The sequence below is a fragment of the Callorhinus ursinus genome, unplaced genomic scaffold, assembly GCF_003265705.2.
Source record: "Callorhinus ursinus isolate GAN/ISIS: 27379988/994484 unplaced genomic scaffold, GSC_fseal_2.0 scaffold20, whole genome shotgun sequence".
Classification (NCBI taxonomy): domain Eukaryota; kingdom Metazoa; phylum Chordata; class Mammalia; order Carnivora; family Otariidae; genus Callorhinus; species Callorhinus ursinus.
The window spans coordinates 23666450-23682859 of NW_027397082.1; the positions used below are offsets into that span (position 1 = coordinate 23666450).

At 39.5% G+C, this 16410-nt stretch overlaps 1 protein-coding gene across 6 annotated transcripts in view; it reads right to left on the reverse strand.

The window, feature by feature from the left end:
- The window catches only part of ENTPD1 (ectonucleoside triphosphate diphosphohydrolase 1), a 132420-nt gene that overhangs the window by 89855 nt on the left and 26155 nt on the right, over positions 1–16410 (reverse strand). The window contains exon 1 of one of the 6 annotated variants that reach the window (XM_025880559.2): positions 11137–11284. The exons of 4 other annotated variants lie outside the window; for them this stretch is intronic. In XM_025880559.2, coding sequence (XP_025736344.1) covers positions 11137–11152 — 16 coding nt within the window. In that variant the 5' untranslated portion in view covers positions 11153–11284. Of the gene's footprint in view, positions 1–10749; positions 10768–11136; positions 11285–16410 lie in introns of those variants that run through there. One more of the 6 variants, XM_073904411.1, reaches the window with a different exon arrangement.

Below are 16410 nucleotides of genomic sequence, written 5' to 3' on the forward strand. Positions count from 1 at the left end.
CAACTATGGGCTCAAATCTCAACTTCAACACTTACTGATGGAGAGACTTTAGGTAAGTCACTTGACTACTCATTCTTCAGTTTCTCATTTGTAAGAGGGACAGTAAACAGTACCAATTTCAAACACTTATTTGAGAACTGAGTTAACATCTGTAAGAGCAGGAGGTGGCCCAATACACACTAAACCTGTAGATAAACTAAAGCCACCACCATTTCCATTTATTAAAAACTTAATGCATTAGTTTCCTATGGCTGCCATAACAAGTTACCACAAACTTGGTGGCTTAAAGCAAAATACACATTTACTCTCTTATTATAGTTCTACAGGTCCAAAGTCTGAACTCTGTTTCACCGGGCTGAAATCAAGGTGTTGGCAGGGCCACTCTTTCCTTTCCATCTTTTTCCAAACTACATTCCATGCATTCCTTGGCTTGTGGCCCCCTCCCCCATATTCAAAGCCAGCAGAGTAGCATCTTGCTTCAGTGGTTACATTGCCTTCTATGTCAAATCTCCCACTCCCTCCCTCTTACAAGGACATTTGTGACTGCATTTAGGGCCCATCTGGATAATCCAGGATAATCTCCCCAATTCAAGATCCATTTTTTTTAAAGATTTTATTTATTTATTTATTTGATACAGAGAGAGAGAGCACAAGTAGGCAGAGCGGCAGGCAGAGGGAGAGGGAGAAGCAGGCTCCCCCCTGAGCAGGGAGCCCGATGTGGGGCTTGATTCCAGGACCCTGGGATCATGACCTGAGCCAAAGGCAGACGCTTAACAACTGAGCCACCCAGGCGCCCCAAGATCTTTTTTTTTTTTAAGATTTTATTTATTTATTTTTGTGAGAGAGAGTACAAGCAGGGGGAGGGGCAGAGGGAAAAGCAGACTTCCTGCTGAGCAGGAAGCCCGATGCAGGACTCGATCCCAGGACCCTGGGATCATGACCTGAGCTGAAGACAGATGCTTAACAGACTGAGCCACCCAGGCACCCCTCCACTCCCCAGTTCAAGATCCTTAATGTAATCACATCTGCAAGACTTTTTTTCAATATAAGATAACATACATGAGTTCTAGGGATTAGGAGCTGTAATCTTTGCAGCCTACCTTAGTTACTATATTGACCAAAAAAGAAGAAAAAGAAAGTAAATCTATGAAAAAGCTCTATTTCTATGAAAGAAATCTTTCTAAGTTCACCAAAATAAAGCAATAAAAAGAAGACATTAAGCAAAAGAGGGTATCAACATTTTTACATAGTTTAAATTAGAAAATGTGAGTACTGCACTATTAAGTTCTGTTAACTAACCCTGTTCACTGGAAACCAGGGTTGTTCAGGTACTCCCTACCCTGCCTTTTCAGCACAAAGCCTAAAAAAATTATTTTGCTGGGCGCCTGGGTGGCTCAGTCATTAAGCGTCTGCCTTCAGCTCAGGTCATGATCCCAGGGTCCTGGGATCGAGTCCCACATTGGGCTCCCTCCTCAGAGGGAAGCCTGCTCTCCCTCTCCCACTCCCGCTGCTTGTGTTCCTGCTCTTGCTATCTCTGTCTCTGTCAAATAAATAAATAAAATCTTAAAGAAAAAAAAAGATGTTCTGTATCTATTTAAAAAAATTATTTTGCTGATGACACATTGCTTCAGATGTCTTTTTGTGCATGTGTCTGAGACTTTATCCACTTAAGCAATACTGTTTCAATTTATGGTTCAGCAATTCTGACCCCACCTCTTAAATCCTGCCAACCAGACCCAGGGCCTGGTTCCGGCCTCCTGGGGCCTGCCATGGTTAGTTGGAAGGGAAAGACTTGGTAATTCTCACACCCATTCTGTACTTCCTAAAGTTAGGTCACCAGGCAAGGCTCAGCTGCCTCAGAAGCCATCTGAGAACTTCATCTCACTTTCTTTCTCTTTCCCAACACTGGATTACTCCTTCTCTGCATCTACTTTACCTTCCTTCCATATTCCCAACTTTCCATCCAGCCCCCACTTTTCTAATAAGCTACAATAAAAATGACTCACATCACATTTATTCCCCCTTGAACTGAAAATAATGGATACAGACTATAATTTCACATAGCAGAAAATTATGGTTGGAGAGAGATTACCATATGATTGAAATGGCTAGATAGATTTGTAAATACCCATTTTTATATCTTAAAAACAGAATATATCTTTATAAGTATTCATAGATTTATAAAAATTCACTACATGCTTAAGCACAAGAAATCTCAGAGATTATAAAGCCATATTCTCTAACCATTGTGAAATAAAATGAAAGATCAATTAAAATTAATGGTTTAAACAAAAAATCACTTGGAACTTAAAAAATATATATTATCCTGCATTAAAGAGATAATAAAAATGCAATATTAAACTACTTTGAAAACCAAACCACAGCACCACAGATAAAAGTATATTGGAGCTATTTATAGCTATAAGTCTTTATATAAAAAACACTAAGGGAAGATTCAGAAAAACTGCTGTGGATATGGCAGAAAAACTTGAGTATCTTTATTTGATGAAGAGCTCACATAAATTAATTTGAAAACATAAAATCCAAATAAGTAATAAATGGGCAAAGGATAGAAACAGTATACAAAAGAAGAAGCATATATTATGTGAAAAAATGTTGAATTAACTGGGAATTAAAGAAATACAAATTAAAACAACATAAAAGTAGATTATTTAAAAAAAAAAACATGGAAGCTGTCAGGAATGCTTAACAGGAACTGCTTGCAGAAGCAGGAAGGGTCCACCTTTAGGGAAAGTAACTTGGCAACATGGAAGCATGTTACACAAACTCTCTGCCTTCTTTTCTCCACCAGCTTCCTTTTTCCTCATATTCCCTAAATTTTTCAAACTAAAGGAATTCCATTAGTCCTCTCTGCACCCACTTCCTCCCTTTGCACCTGGAATCATTCCTACCTCACTTCTGTAGAGTGGAGACAATGCCCAGGCACACTGTTCCCAGTCTCAGAGCCCTGAGTCCTACCCCAGGTCCCTGGCACTCCAAACACCCAGCAAAGGGTTCTAGAGACAGCCAAATGTTCTGCTCTGATACTTCTCAGGTTGGAGGCAAGGAATGAAAGCAGCTTAGGGAAACTTGAATCCATGGAGAAAAGGTGGGAGATGTTTAGGAACTCCAACACAGAGCCTTTTTGTGTAATAATAGTTTGTGTGCAATAAAGATTCAGACTTCTTTCTTTTATGGCAAATTGGAGGCCTCAACTTCCTGTTCTAGGACATATACTGAATGAATGAATGAATGAATGAATGAGTGAATGAATTCGATTTCCCATGATCCTGCAATGACATATAGCAGGGACCCAAAGTGGCAGCTTGGTGGGGGTAAGGTGGCACTGGGGGAGGAAGGGGTTGGTCATTGGTACAAAATAAGCCCTGAGACTAAGGCATGCAGTGATCCTATAATACGGCTAGTTGAAGTGTGGCCTATGGAGGGCACCATTACCATCACCTGGGAGCTTGTTAGAAATGCAGGATCTCAAGCCCCACCCCAGGGCTACTGGATCAGAATGTGCATTTTAACAAGATCCCCAATGTAGCACATGTACGTTAGAGTATGAGAAATACTGCCTTAGAACACACACATACTCATTCACCAAGCTAGAGCTAGTACCTCTGCTCTTCTGTACTTCCATCAAACCATCAAGAGATTTGATGGTTCTTTACCACAAAGGCTTCCCTCAATTCCAGCCTCCCTCCAAAGACTCACAAATAACAGACCCTATATGATTTTCCCCAGGCCTCACCTTCACTCTGCACAGGCTTGAGCTCAGCACTATTGCTCAACCTCATGGCAGGTGGAATTAAATGCTAACGCTCCTAGGCACAATCACTGTTTTAAAGTTCAGAGGCAGGGCGCCTGGGTGGCTCAGTTGGTTAAGTGACTGCCTTCAGCTCAGGTCATGATCCTGGAGTCCCTGGATCGAGTCCCACATCGGGCTCCCTGCTCAGCAGAGAGTCTGCTTCTCCCTCTGACCCTCCCCCCCTCATGTGCTCTCTCTCTCTCTCATTCTCTCTGTCTCAAATAAATAAAGAAAATCTAAAAAAAAAAAAAATAATAAGTGCAGAGGCAACTAATAAGACAACACAAAGAAGAAAATGCTCTTAAAATGTGGTATGGTCAAGTAAAAGTAGGACCAATCACGATCATTTGTAAAACCTCTTTATCACATGTGCCTAATGACCATGGAAGACAATCATGATTAAGGAAGTCATTTAATATGCAGCTGATTACTTTGCAAAGGTTTATTCCATTACATTACAAGTAATCCCAACCTCACAGTCAAGACCACACTTTGGACTTCTGCCTTCAAATCTCCAGGATGGACATGAAAATAGGTTCCCTGCTTGGAACTTAAAAAAGGTAAAAGAGCTTTTTACTCTTAAATATAGGCTGTAGTTTTGGTAAAAGAGAAAGAAAAGGTCTTTAAGCACTGCCGGGACTTGAAAGGAGATTGTTGTGCACACCAGACTACTCATCTTTCTAAGTCCAACGGAAGTTCCCAACCTTTGAGAAGTTTTCCCAGAAATCATCACTCCCTATTCTGTTTCTCATGGCATTTTATTTAGACTTCTATTACAGCTCTTAGGGAGGTAAGAGAATTTATCCATTAGGAATCCAGGCTTTGCAGCATAAATATGTGAGTCTAGATTCCCGATCTGCTGAAGGAAAGATTCCAAATGCATTCTATGAGGCCAGTATTACCCTAATACCAAAACCAGATAAAGACACTACAAAAAAAGAGAACTACAGGCCAATATCTCTGATGAACACAGATGCAAAGTCTTCAACAAATATTAGCAAACCAAGTCCAACAACACATTAAAAAAATCATTCAACACAATCAAGCGGAATTTATTTTAGGGATGCAAGAGTGGTTCAATATTTGCAAATCAATAAACATGATACATCACATTAACAAGAGAAAGGATAGAAATCATACGATCATTTCCATGAATGCAGAAAAAGCATTTGACAAAGTACAAAATCCATTCATGATAAAAACACAACAAAGTAGGTTTAGAGAAAACATACCTCAACATAACAAAGGCCATATGTAAAATAAAGCACAGTTAACATCATAATGGTGGAAAACTGAAAGCTTTTCCTCTAAGATCAGGAATAAGACAAAAATGCCCACTCTTACCACTTTGATTCAACATAGTACTGGAAGTCCTGGCCACAGCAATCAGACAAGAAATAGAAATAAAAGGCATCCAAATTGGTAAAGAAGAAGAAAAACTTTCACTATTTGCAAATGACATCATACTATATATAGAAAACACTAAAGACTCTACCAAAAAACTACTAAAATTGATAAATGAATTCAGTTTAGTTGCAGGATACAAAATTAATATATAGATATCTGTTGCATTTTTATACACTAATAATCAAATAGCTTAAAGAGAAATTAAGAAAACAATCCCATTTACAATTGCACCAAAAAGAATAAGATACCTAGGAATGAACTTAACCAAGGAGGCAAAAAAAAAACTGTACTCTGAAAACTATAAAATATTGATGGGAGAAATTAAAGATGACACAAACAAATGGAAAGATATCCCATACTCATGGATTGGGAGACCCAATAATGTTAAAACATCCCTACTACTCAGATTTACAAATTTAATGCAATCACCAAAAGTATTTTTCACAGAACTATAACAAACAATCCTAAAATCTGTACAAAACCATAAAAGACCCCAAATACCCAAAGCAATCTTGAAAAAGAAAAATAAAACTGAGGTATCACAATCTTAAATTTCAAGATATACTACAAAGCTGTGGTACTATAAGCAATATGCTACTGGCACAAAAATAGATACATAGATCAATAGAATAGAATAGAGAGCCCAGAAACAAACCCACACTTTTATGGTCAATTGATCTATGACAAAGGAGGCAAGAATATCCAAAGGAAAAAAGATGGTCTCTTCAACAAATGATATTGGGAAAACTGGACAGCGACATGCAAAAGAATGAAACTAGACTACTTTCTTACACCACACACAAAAATAAACCCAAAATACAGTGAAGACCTACATGTGATACTTGAAACCATAAAATCCCTAAAAGAAAACACAAGCAGTAATTTCTTTGACATCGGCCTTAGAAATAGTTTTCTAATATGTCTCCTCTGGCAAAGGATACAAAAGCAATATTAAACTATTGATACTATACCAAAATAAAAAGCTTTTCCACACATCAAGAAAACAAAAAGACAACCTACTGAATGCGAGAATATATTTGCAAATGACACATCTGACAAGTGGTTAATACCCAAAATATATAAAGAATTTATACACAAAAAAACCTAAATAATCCAATTAAAAAATGGACAGAGGACATGAATAGGCATTTTTTTCAAAGAAGACATACAGACAGCCAATTGACACCTGAAAAGATGCTCAAAATCACTCATCATCAGGAAAATGCAAATCACAACCACAATGAGATACCACCTCACACCTGTCAGATTTGCTAAAACCAAAAACATAAGAAATAGTAAGTGTTGGGGATGATGTAGAGAAAAAGAAATCCTCATGCGCTGTTGGTGGGAATGCAAGCTGGTACAGCCACTGTAGAAAACAGTATGGAGCTTCCTCAAAAATAAAAAAACTACCATATGACCTAATAATTCCACTACTGAATATTTACCCAAAGAAAACAAAAAAACTAATTTAAAAAGTATATGCCCCCTTAAATTTATTGTAGCATTTTTTACAGAAGCCAAGATATGGAAGCAACCCAAGCATCCATTGACAGATGAATGGATAAAGAAGAGGTGGTAGGGGCACCTGGCTGGCTCAGTCGGTGAAGAATGCAACTCTTGATCTCAGAGTTGTGAGTTTAAGCCCCGCACTGGGTGTGGAGCTTACTTAAAAAAATAAAATAAATAAAGAAGAGGTGGTATATATATTCAATGGAATACTACTTAACCATAAAAAAGTAATAAAGAATAAGATCTTGCTGTTTGTAACAACATAGATGGATCCAGAGGGTATAACACTATGAAATAAGTCAGTCAGAGAAAGACAAACACCGTATGATTTCACTCATGTGGAATTTAAGAAATAAAACAAAGAAAGAAAAAGAGACAAAAATAGACTCTTAAATACAAAGAACAAACTGGTAATTGCCACAGGGGTGGTGGGTGGGAGGATGGGTGAAATAGGTGAAGGGGATTAAGAATATACTTATGATGAGCACTAAGTAATGTACAGAACTGTTGAATTGTTGGGGCACCTGGGTGGCTTAGTCTGTTAAGCCTCTGACTCTCGATTTTGGCTCAGGTCACGATCTCAGGGTCATGAGATCAAGCCCCATGTCAGGCTCCGCACTTAGCACAGAGTCTGCTTGTCCCTGCCCCTCTCCCCTAAAAATGAATAAATAAAATCTTTTAAAAAAATAGAATTGTTGAATCATTATATTGTACACCTGAAACTAATATAACACTATATGTTAATGACACTTGAATAAATAAAATAAATTCTCCCTCTTCCTATACTAGCTCTGTGACGTTGGCCAAATCATTCTCTCCACAGCTATAAGAAGCAGAAACCTATATCACAGCTTTGTTGTGAAGATTATATGAGACAATGCCTGGCACATAATCAATGTTAGCTGTTATTATTAGCATTTCAGAGAGTCTGGTTTCGATTAGAGTTGGTTGTATATAAATCTGTCTTCCTCACTAGACTGTGAACAAACTGTTTATATCCCACACATCTGACATAGGGACATAATGGTAGACACATAATAATATTTGTCAAATTGCTTTAAAGGTATGCCAGGAAGAGGAAAGGGAGGGTGCTGGAAACAAATTTAATGTACTTTATGATTTTACCCAGGGCCAACCTCTGCAGTGTATGTTTTTCTTCTATTACCAGAGCACATTGTCTCAGACTATAAGGTTGCTATTTAATGGGGTTGGGGAGGCACTATTTCTGGAACCAGATGTTCTGTTCAGAGATAGCAAGGTTGTACTAGGAGGCATCTGAAATCTCCAGTTTGGCCCCTGGCTGAATGGGGAGTGGGGGCTGAAGTTCTGCGAGAGCTGGACTGGCTGAACTGGGTACCCTGGCATGGGGCCACATCAGCTCTGAAGCTCATCCACCTAGAAGGGATGCATCTCGTTTCTCAGTGTATTCACTCAGAGGGATGTCTTACTAGAGTGCATAAAAGAACAGTATGTACCAGTGGGAACTCTATTACATATTCATAAGTCTCCTTTTAGTTCTTATTTGTTTTTGTAGCACTAGGATTTATTAAATTGTGCCTTAGTACAGATACTGGGAATTGCCAATGGTGCTCTTGATGTATGAAGCCTGGACGCTCTGCCAATTCTTCTTGAGCAATGACACCAGGAAATTGACAGCCAAGTAGATGTTGTACACAAACTCATCGTGTGTTATCTTCACAGGCCAATGGCCACTGCCAGACACAGCACCTTCTTTTTCTGGAATTTGATTGTGGACTTCACTTCATCCACTCTGGCCACCATGTTCTCATTGTGGGTCAGCAAGGAAGAGAACATACCAGCCTTATTCAGGCCTAGGCCCAGGATTTGTGGGATCTTCTTGATCAGAAATTCTGAAGCCAAAAAGGCATCATACTTCTTAGCTAGCTTCTTGATTAATTTTTCATTTTTGTTGAGTTTCTTCAGCACCTTAATGTCCATGTGGGGAACATCCACAGCCTTGGCCTCATCACAGTGCTGCCAGTCCCCCAAATCACATATGGAGAACTTGGGCGGGAAGGAGACTTAAGCCAGACGGTGCCTGAGAAGTGTTTGTCCTTCAAAGAGTCATAGTTCTTCAAGCTGATCTGCAGTTCCACTGTCTCCAAAATCTTCCAGCACCTGCACTGGTTCCTTGCAGGACTTCCCGCACCACTTCATACAGGGTGCGGTGGGAGACTCTGCTGCTCATGGTGTCACGCACCAAATTAACCAGAGGAGTCACAGGTCCCTTTTTAAACCAGCCTCCTGATTCTTGGATAAACATCAACCAAAATAATAATACTTAGTTTATTAAGTATTTGTTGCACTAGACAGTGCCGATCCAAAGGTGGATAAAGAAATTATAGTCAGGGTAAGGGGGAAGCAATTCAGACGACAGGAATGCGGATGAGTGTGATGAGCAACAGTTTAGGAGTAAACAGTGAGGTGTTGTAGAAACATCCAAGACAGGAGCTAATCTAAGGTTTAAAGGGCTGGAGAAAGCTTAAGGCAGGGTTTAACCACCAAGATAAAGCCTGAAGGAACAATTGCAACAGCTAACATTTATTGAGCACATACACTATGCATCAGACCCTGTTCTTAGAATTTTGCATGAATCCCTCATTTAGTCCTTATAATAACCCTATGAAGTAGATATTATTATTCTCTTCATTTTACAGATGAAGAAACTGAGGCACACAGTTAGTAGATAGTGGAGCTGGTATTCAAACCTAGGCAGCAGGGCTAGAGATTGAAGGGGAAGGAGAAGGCCAGACAGGCCTTCAGGGCAGAGGCAAGTGCCATGCAACAGTCTGAGGGGGCGGAAAGGAGCAAGGTCACTTGGGGAAATGAAAGTGGCTGGGGGTGGGGACAGAAGTTCAGAGATGACTGGGCTTACTCTGCAGGTTAGAAGAGAAACCAGAGGCAGGGGATTTCTGGTCTGCATGATTACTGTCACCGAACCCCTCCAAGCCAAAATCTCCTCCTTTTGTAAAAGGGTAAAAATAACAATAGCTGGGCTCTACCATAGAAAATGGCCATGAGCACCAAATGAGAAAAATGAATGTGATCCGACAGCAAAGCACAAATTCCTTCTCAGACTTGAGATTTCAGTAAGTATTATTTCCCCAGTAGCTTCAAGGCTTTGAAACCCAGAATCAACCGCGTCAGAGCAGTAGCCAGAGCCTTCAGGTGGAGTAACAGTGTGGGAGCATACAGAAAGAAAGGCCCACAGACCCTGAGCCCAACCACCTTCGTGTGATCCCAAGGCAAGCCAGTCGCTCATTATATCAACTCCACCAGCTGGAAAATGGGAATGATAATGATAGCACTCACCTCTTAAGTCGATGTGAGGAATAAATAATATGGGTAATGTGCTTAGAACAGCTCCCAGCACAGAGTAGAGACTTAGTAAACATTAACAGCTACAACTGCTATCATTATTAAGAATCTGTTGGCTACTCATCCCATTGCTCTGCATTCTATGTGATAAAAACGTGTGGGGATATCAGAAATTGGAGATGATGAAGAAGAAGGTTTACAACCCTACACAGCCACACTGCTGCAGAGACTCTTCCTGGCTCCCATGGGCTGGCAAGCAGCTGGCTCTCCGCTGTGGCAGAAAATGCCCAAAAGAGGTAAAAGACAGAGACTGCACACCATCTGTAAAAACCAGGCTGCTCTTACAGTTTTTAGACAAAATCTAAATATAGTCACTCAGATATGCCTTGCTTTTTCAAGATAAAACTGTTCATCCCTCCAACCCTTCACTCCCTGCCCCCCCCACCGCCCCCCACCCCCCCATACACAGTCACACAATCCAAGAAACATTCAGTCTTTTGCAAGACATACTCCGGGGTCCTGTTGTGACAGCCTCTTGCCACATTAACTTCTCTAACTCCTGGCCGAGAAGCCTTTGCTAATTTCACAACAGGAAAGCATGCAGGAAATTCGAAAACAAAACAAATCTCCTACACACAGAGCCCAGCATCTTCAAGCAAACTCACTGAGGTACAGACCCGAAGCAAGATGACTCTGGACTATAAATGAGGCAGCTACTTCTTAAACTGCAAAGGGACGGAAGAAGTCATTTGCCACTAAAACACCAGATCCGAATGCAAATTGATTATGAATATGCATGAACCCCTCCAGCTCGCTCCAGAGCTACCCTTGACTAAAACCCCCAGGCTTTGCTTCCTAAAAAGTTTCCCAAAGTTCTTTCTCTGCCTCCTCTCAGAAGGAGAGGATGGGAAAGTTCATTTGGGGATTTATCCCTCTTGCTCTTTCAAGTACTTGCTTTTGGTCTGGGCTTTTCGGGAGTTTGGTTTTTTGTTTGGTTTTTTTTTTCCTCTTTTTTGTTGTTGTTGTTGTTGTTAAGGATTTAGATCAAATCAATTTGCTCTTACCCTTTCTATCTTCCATAATTGGCAGCTTTTGTTTTCTTCGTCTTTGCTCTTTATTTTTTCAGCCTCTGCTTGCTGTGGTCGGTCTCAGTGAGAGAGGTACTCAAGGAACCGAGATATAACAGACCCTCGGGCTCAGGGGAGGGGCTAAATTAGCCAGCCCCATTTCGGAAGGAACCTCAAACCCAATGTCTCTTTCATTGACTCGACTCGACTCGACTCGACTCGAAAGAAGAGATTGGCTGAGTCCAGCTGCTCATTTCCCTAAAGACTACAAAGAGTTGCCCGGTTGTAATTCTTAAAGCAATGTATGTTCAAGTATGTTTCTTTCCCTCTCTCTTTGCTACAGAAATCATTTTTCTCCTTGAGCTATGTATCTTGACTGCAAGCAAAAAAAAAAAAAAAAGCTATTTATTTATTGCAGTTTTGAAACCAGATAACAAGAAGCTTGTTTCCTGATACCCACTGGAAAAACTGTGGGACTCGAGAACAGTCCTTCCCGCCCCTGAAAGTCGATCCCCTCTGGTCCTCTGATGAGCAATCCCTTTTGGAGGCTCATTTAAGACCAGAAGAGCAACAGGTCCTGTCACGGAGGGACGCTGTGGCAGGAGGAGCCGCATTATTGGTGGAAAGGCAGAGGAGGCTGGCTGCTCGCTGGGAACAGCTATCCAGCTGTACTGATGCAAGTCATCCACCTTTCCCAAACTTTAACCTCCTACCTCTGAAGTCTTGTGAACATGAATTGCCACACCCATGCTTTGCCAAGATGACCCAAATGCAGATGAGAGGCTGACCAAAACACTTTCAAACTGTGCATATTCGATGTTATTTTGAAACTGGGACAAGACCTAATCCTCCCAGAGGAAGGTAAGTACTCAAGACCCCTTGGGCAGATTCTCCCTCCACGAGGCTATAACAAACCTTAGCATTTTAGATTTGGAAAGAGACTGCAGACATCTAGCCTAACCAAGATTAGAGGCGAGGAAAAGTTAAGCCATCTGCTCCTGTTCACAGAGAGAGAGAGCATGAGCAGGGAGCACCACGGTCTCTCTTATTTGCTATCATGCTCCCCGGCACCTAATACAGTTGCTCCACTGTGTAGGCTCTCAATAAATGTTTGATAAATGTTTGAATTAATGAATAAATAGCAGCAAAGCAGGGGTGTAGATATGGTTTTCTGATTCTTACTTCATGCTTTTTCTACATTGCCTCTCTAACATGAGAATTTGTGTCTAAAGCCAGTTATACCATAAGACATTTCCCTTCATATAAACCATTAAATTAGTGACCATTACAAATTGTTTTTGACTCTATATAGAAAATACATTCTCCATGATACTTTAATAAAGGCAGGGGCCGACTTTTCAGTTTGGGCATCTCTGTTAACTTGCACAGTGACCGGCACGAGTATGTGCTCAATAAATGTTTGATGTTTTAATAAATCTGAGTCTGTACAACAAAATTCTTCTTTTATCTTACCATGTGGTTCATAGTTACAGGATTTTACCTTTATACTAACAATTAATTATGCTAAGTGAAAAATCCAATGCATGCCTCCTCCGGAGCCAGTTTAGATTCCATCTCTAATAAAGAATATTGGTTTGATATTTATCTTATTGTGGTAAAATTATTTTTAAGTAAGATAATGAGATATTTGTAAAAATCAACAATTTTTATAATGGGTTAAGACTGTCTTGGCATCACTGTTTTGGAGAAAAATTTGAAAAACAACATGTCTCCAAAATACCCTGCGAACTACAAAATGGAAAACAGACTGTCAAAGCTAGAAGGAGAAAAGAATGATCAAGTGGAAGATCATAGCAGATGAAGGTTTAGGTGGGAGAAACAAACAAGCACCGAATATCTCAAGCACGCACACTGGGCACTGTGGCAATAGTTCTCTATTTCAAACAAAAATAAAATTCAAAATAATAAAATAAAATAAAATTCAAAGCAACTCCTACCATGTTCTATTTTGACATCATATTGTTGACTAAAGGTTACTTTGACAACTGACTCATTTCTTTTTCAATGTCATCACAGAGAGAGAAGCTATCAAGAGTAAAGTACTCAACTTCTGGTTCAACCAGAAGAGATAAAATCTCATTATATTAACTAATACCTTATAAAGATTTGACGTTCACCCGAGTTAAATATACAGTAATAGAAACGTGGTTTTAGCCTCCAACTCAAATTATGAGAACCTTTTGACTAAATGTCAAATGCTTCTTATGGTAACATATTCTGTGCTACAGTTAAAACATACTGTCTGGTGTTCACATCCTCTTTGGCATATGAAAACACTATATAGTTAAGTAAATATTGCCTCTCATTCATCCAAGAATAATTACAAAACAGATGGGGTTTATGTGTGTCTTTTAAAAGCCTGAAAATGTATCTTAAAAAATAAACCCTATTTCTGAACAAAAAATTATCATTATTCATGTTATTGTTATTTGTAATAGGAAGTAGAAAATAAAAACTATACTCAGAAGGACAGAGGGAGTTCTTAGAAAGGGGTGAAGATATTTACCTTTCTTTTTTTTTTTAAGATTTTATTTATTTATTCATGAGAGACAGAGAGAGAGAGAGAGAGGCAGAGGGAGAAGCAGGCTCCCAAGGAGCAGGGAGCCCGATGCGGGACTCGATCCCAGGACCCTGGGATCATGACCTGAGCTGAAGGCAGACGCTTAACCATCTGAGCCACCCAGGCGCCCTATTTACCTTTCTTTTAATGATAAAAGGATCTTAGATAAATTCTTAGAATGACTGAAGGTTCATTTTTTTATACCTCCAATCTCTTTCACTGAACTGTCCAGATGATCTTTCTGAAGTGTATACCTGATAATGTTATTCCCAGGCTTAAAAAGTTCTAGTCTCCTTATCATCCATAAAGCAAAATTCAAATTCTTATCATGGAATATGTAAGGTCCCCCTCTGCCTCTCTAGACTCATTTCCTGCCAGATCCCTGTACTCCAGAAACAAATCATAATTCCAAACCCACAGTCCTTTCAGGACTCTAGACTCAACACAAGTTTACTGACATAAGACACCCTTTTCCAAACTTTAACCTCCTACTTCCTCTGTTGCTCCCTCTGCTCAGAATGCTCTTCCCCTCTTGTTCACCTGGTCCTCCTACATATCCTTTGTGACTCCGCTTAAGTATCTAGTCCTCATGGGGCTTTACCTGACCCCTCTTTTCTCCGTTCCCCCCAAACATAGCACTGAACCACAGAAGAAATGCTACTTATATTATCATGATGTTTTACAATTTCATTTATAGCTCAGGCCATAAACCTTGGAGTCACATTGAATTCTCTTTTCTCACAATCCAAGTCCAATCCTTTATCAAATTCTGTGGGTTCCATTTTCAAAATATATCCTGATCCTGATTCCTTCTCATCACCTCCACTACCCACACTGGCCCAAGCCACATTACCGCTCACCTGGTTTACTGGGATAGCCTTCTCACTGGTCCCCCAGATTCTGCTTTAAACCCTGTTTAGTCCATTCTCAACCCAGCACCCATAGTGATTCAGTTAAAACAAAAGATTATGTCATTCCTCTGTTCAAAATCCTCCAGTGGCTCCCATCTACTCCAAGCAAACCTAAAGTCCTTCCGACAGCCTATGGGGCCCCACCTGGCCTTCTCCCCACCACCTCTCTTTCTTTCCCACTACTTTCCTCTTCTTGCTCCCTCTGTTCCAGGCTCATAGTCTTTGCACCTGCTGTTTCTTCTGCCTACAATGCTATTCTCCCAAATGTCCACACAACTCATTCCTTCATTCCCTGTAGGTCTTTACTAAATTATCATCTTCTACTTCAGCATAAGACTATGATCTCTAAATACTATTTTCTGCTAAAATTAACCAAAGCTCTTTGGAAAAAAATGGCTGATTCCAAGTCTGAGGCAGGAAGTATATGAGACTGGAATATTCTGTCATATCAGAAAGTAAAGACACTATCTAAAACTACTAAGGTTATGTCAAATGGACTCAGGAGCTGACTTCAAGTAGCTCTTACTGGCCAAAGTAGTAAAAATTTGAACAGCAATAAGAAATAATAACCAATGGATGCAAACACATCAGATATGTTGATACCTACATATTCATAATGATATTCTAAAGAAATCATTGTTCATCTTTGGAACCAACTCACTATTTGGGAAGCAAATAAAAGGGGGAAATATCAACACTCAGCATGCCTTTGCTACACAGATTGTACCACAGGACAACCAAATAGTTGATGAGGGAAGTTTTCTTCTTGAAGTATTTCAAATAATGAAAGCATAAAATTGATAGCATTAGAGTATCACTGTTGTACAAACACCAAATAAAGTGCTGAAGCTGAGTAATAATTGTTAGTGGCTGCTGACGTCACAAAAGGAGGTACAAGCATTCACTGAAGGCCTTCTGAGGGAAGCACACACGCATCTTCTGAAGTAGTCTTGCCAAAAAACTGAAGCCTCCAAATCTAACTACCAGTTTACAGAAAATATAGGACACAGAAAACCAAGTTAGAAGACACTTCAGGAATACAATTAGTAAAATTTAGTCTGTAGGAAACACTACAAAGCAATTAAAGTTCTTTAACAAATGAATGTCAGGGAAGACAAAAGAGGATGTGGTACCTATAGGATAAAAGAGATTTAAAAGATATACTAAGCAAATGTACTATCTGGACCATGAAATTCTGATTCAAACCAATTTAAAAGAAACTTCACAACTGAAGAAATTTGAACACTATTTGAATAGTATTTTATAATATTAAAAAACTATTTATTTTTAAAGGTGTTTAATAGTATTGTGTCTATAATTTTTCAGAAACCCATACCTTTTGAAGATATATACTGAAATACATTCAAAATAAATCTGGGAGGAGCATCAACAAGAAGAGAAGGCAGTAAGGCACAGCTAAAACAAGAGTGGGGGTAAGGTGATCATTGCTGAGACTGGATCATGGGTACCTGGGGATTTCATTTACTATTTTCTCTACCTTGTGTGTTTGAAATTTTCTGATAAAAAAGAATCTCAGGCAAAAAGTGGGAGATTATCTGATAATATGCAAAAGTTATATGAGCGAATTGCTCCAGGGACTTAACACAGATGAATATTCACTGAGTCAGTAAGCCATATGTAAAACTGGCTTGGGGCTGAAAGATGATAAGGTTCAATGAAAAAAATTGCTACAATCTGGCAAGATGATGATCACAAAATAGGCTGAGCATTTCATTTAAGGAGCAAATAATCAGATGAAAGAGAACATCTGCAAGACAA